Genomic DNA, 3,054 nt, shown 5'->3' on the forward strand with positions numbered 1-3,054 from the left:
GATAAAAAAGACAATGTTGGGTACCTCCCTGCTGTTTTGGGTTCTTTTTTTTTTTTTTTTTTTTTTAATTCCAGTAATTGCTCAATTAAAAAAAAAACCACAAAGAAAAGCAAATGCCCACTTTCAATTGCATTGTTTCATTTTAAAAAGTAATCAATGCAGGTGAAGCTCCACCTCTGCCAAATCTATGCTAAGACAGGTTAGCTAGATAGGCTGCAAAGTAGAAGATTTCTGTGGTACTTTCTTGTTCAGAGTTGTGGTGGTTTGTATTCTAAAAGATTACTTAGTATTTCCTGTCTCTTTTGAGTCAGGTGGGTACAAGCAATATTTTCAAGCATATGAGTTTTATGTGAGTTCGTAGTTTTTTTAAATACATGCTTCTCAGAAGCAGCCACTGTATCATTTTATAGATGCCATACAATTGCAATGAAGTGCAATTATGGCATCTAAGATGAGAGATTCAACACACTAATAATACAGAAAGATAAATATTGCTATTTGGTGTTTCCTCATTGCAGGCTCTTTGCTTTTAATTAATCAGTTGAGAAAATAACAGTGGTGTTGTTACTTTCTCCTTAGGTTTTTGTAGACTAACACCTCATTCACGGTCACCAGGCACATGGACGATATACTTTGAAGGTGCAGACTATGAAAGTCACCTGTCACACGAGAATGCTGAGCTAGTAAGTAATAATTCAGTGAATAACTGTCCAAACTGAATAGTGATTTCTTGGCAAGCCATTGTGTTTTATGTGATGAGTTTTAATCCTTATTAGGAAGAACAGTCTTTGTCGTTACACATGTAGTTCATCGGTGATTTGATGAATTTAAGGAACTATTTGCAGATTTTTCTAAGTCAGTATTTTTCTAGGCAGTGGCATGATATAATTCATACATATGCAAATTTTGTCTGTCTTGTTACTCCACCTGGGGGGTAAACAGCAAAGAAATTCCTTTAAAGGTAGGCAAAAATACATATGGACATTCATCTGTAAACAACCTGTAGTGTGAATGGAGCTGCAAGCTGCTTTTATTTATAAACTGGCAATCGCCAAGTAAGTTAGTATTTAGTTCAGTATTAATTTGTAATCTGATACTTTTTTCCCCCTAGGATTTCAGGAAAAATTATTTCATTTTCAGTATACTTCTTTAATAAGTCTTTCACTTCAGTGAGAGTTGACTTCTTTGTTGTAGGTTTTTGTTTTGTGATGGTTTTTGGGGGGTGTTTTTTTTTGTTTTGTTTGTCTATATCATAGGATGGTTTGGGTCAAAGGAACCTTTAAGATCATCTGGTTCCAACCTCCCTGCTATGGGCAGGGACACCTCCTACTAGACTAGGTTACTCAAAGCCCTTCCCCTCCTTCAACTCCCCCCCAGGCCAAAACCGTTGTCACTGTTTTGCTTCTATTGGTAGTCTAGGGAATTGCCCAGGCTAGACAGTCCTCAAATTTTTACCGAAGAATTTGTTGTTCTTAGACCAAAAGAGCATTTCAGTATAGACTAATGGCAAAGTTATATTCCCAGTGAATTTTTTTGCAACTTCCAAGGCTTTAACTCTGCCTTTGAAATTAATTGGTCTTTTAGTAGCTTTGCAGAATTACTGTCTTCTAGATGCAGCACTAAAAACTAAGCTACATGTAGATCACCCTCACCTTTCTAATAAGGGCCTCCTGCATCTGAACTTGAGTTTTTGTTAAAAGTTACTAGAGTTTTATAGACCTGTTACATTTCAAATTGTGAATCAATTATAATCTACTTCTTGAATTAGTGAAAGAAGAACAATGGGTAGACTTCGGAGTTTCTCCCATGTTCATAACACAGGTGTAGTTCTTGCTAATGTGAATCCATATTAATCCAGTGTTAGAAATTCTACCTTTAAAATGGAGTAGCAGACATGGTATTTACGTTGCGAGATCTTCTGCTGCACTAACAACTTAATTTTGTTTATAGATTAACTATTTTGTGCAGTAATTTTTCTAGCCTGACAATGAATATGAACTCGTGTAATTTTTCTTCTTTCTCTGTTTAATAGACTCAGCCTTTGAGAAAAGAACCTGAAATTATCACTGTGACACTAAAAAAACAAAATGGAATGGGCCTGAGCATTGTTGCTGCCAAGGTATGGAAGTCAGTTTGTGTGTTGTTGATAAAAGCTTTGTTTTATCAGCCTGCAGTGGAAAATGTTAGTGGAAAAATCTACTTCCCTTAAGCTTGTTGTGCACATCATGTTGGTCATACTTTTATTCAGGCTGGGGAATGCTTCTTTAAAATACACAGATGTGAACAATACAAGACATGCTATGAATGTAGTTACTATTACACTTAAATTTAAACCTCTAATACAGATTTATTAATTTTTCAGAGCCAAAAATTGTCCCTTATTAAATGGAATTAATAAATAGGCTTATTTAGCACTTCTGCAGAAAAGTAGCAGAGGTATCTAGGATAGAAAAGCACTGTAACTAAATAATAATACACATGCTATTTTTTAATTTGATGAATAAATAAAATTATTCAAATACATACATTAAAGTTGATGTATCTTCTGCTATGAAGACAACACCTTACCCTTTGCACAGTGTACAGATGTGTATCACTTCAATTTTGCTTCTTTAGGGTAGAGTGCTACAGTGTGTTGAGTAGATTGATGAAAGAGGATATACCTCTTGCCCTGACCTGCCAATATTGTGGGTGTGTGTTAGTACTAAATGGTAATGGATAGACTGCACATACAACTCTGGCCACCAGATGGAGGGCTCCACTAGTTGGTTGGTTAGTTTTGCTTTATTAATTGGGTCACATAGTAGACATTGAGTTTTAAGCTTGTTATAAATTATGCATTGGTGATATCCAGAAGTCCTTTGGGAGTAATATGGTGTACAGCAGATAGAACAAGTCTTTCCTAAAGGCTCTTCACTGTGTAGTACATGAAACTTCAGAATGCTGTAGTCCCCCCTTGGCACTTACTGCATGGGCTTGAAAACATGGTTGTTTTACTGTTTCTAAGTTATTTCACATAGGAAATTGCTTCTAGACAGCTTTTTTTTTTCCCTA

General features: G+C 35.6%; 1 protein-coding gene across 3 annotated transcripts in view; it reads left to right on the plus strand.

Moving 5' to 3' along the window:
- The window catches only part of MLLT4 (myeloid/lymphoid or mixed-lineage leukemia (trithorax homolog, Drosophila); translocated to, 4), an 84,398-nt gene that overhangs the window by 44,147 nt on the left and 37,197 nt on the right, over nt 1–3,054 (plus strand). For all 3 annotated transcript variants that reach the window (XM_010005286.1, XM_010005293.1, XM_010005301.1), the window contains 2 exons: nt 580–683; nt 2,033–2,119. In XM_010005286.1, coding sequence (XP_010003588.1) covers nt 580–683; nt 2,033–2,119 — 191 coding nt within the window. The remainder of the gene's footprint in view (nt 1–579; nt 684–2,032; nt 2,120–3,054) is intronic.

This window comes from Chaetura pelagica, unplaced genomic scaffold (genome assembly GCF_000747805.2).
Source record: "Chaetura pelagica isolate M959 unplaced genomic scaffold, ChaPel_1.0 scaffold551, whole genome shotgun sequence".
Classification (NCBI taxonomy): domain Eukaryota; kingdom Metazoa; phylum Chordata; class Aves; order Apodiformes; family Apodidae; genus Chaetura; species Chaetura pelagica.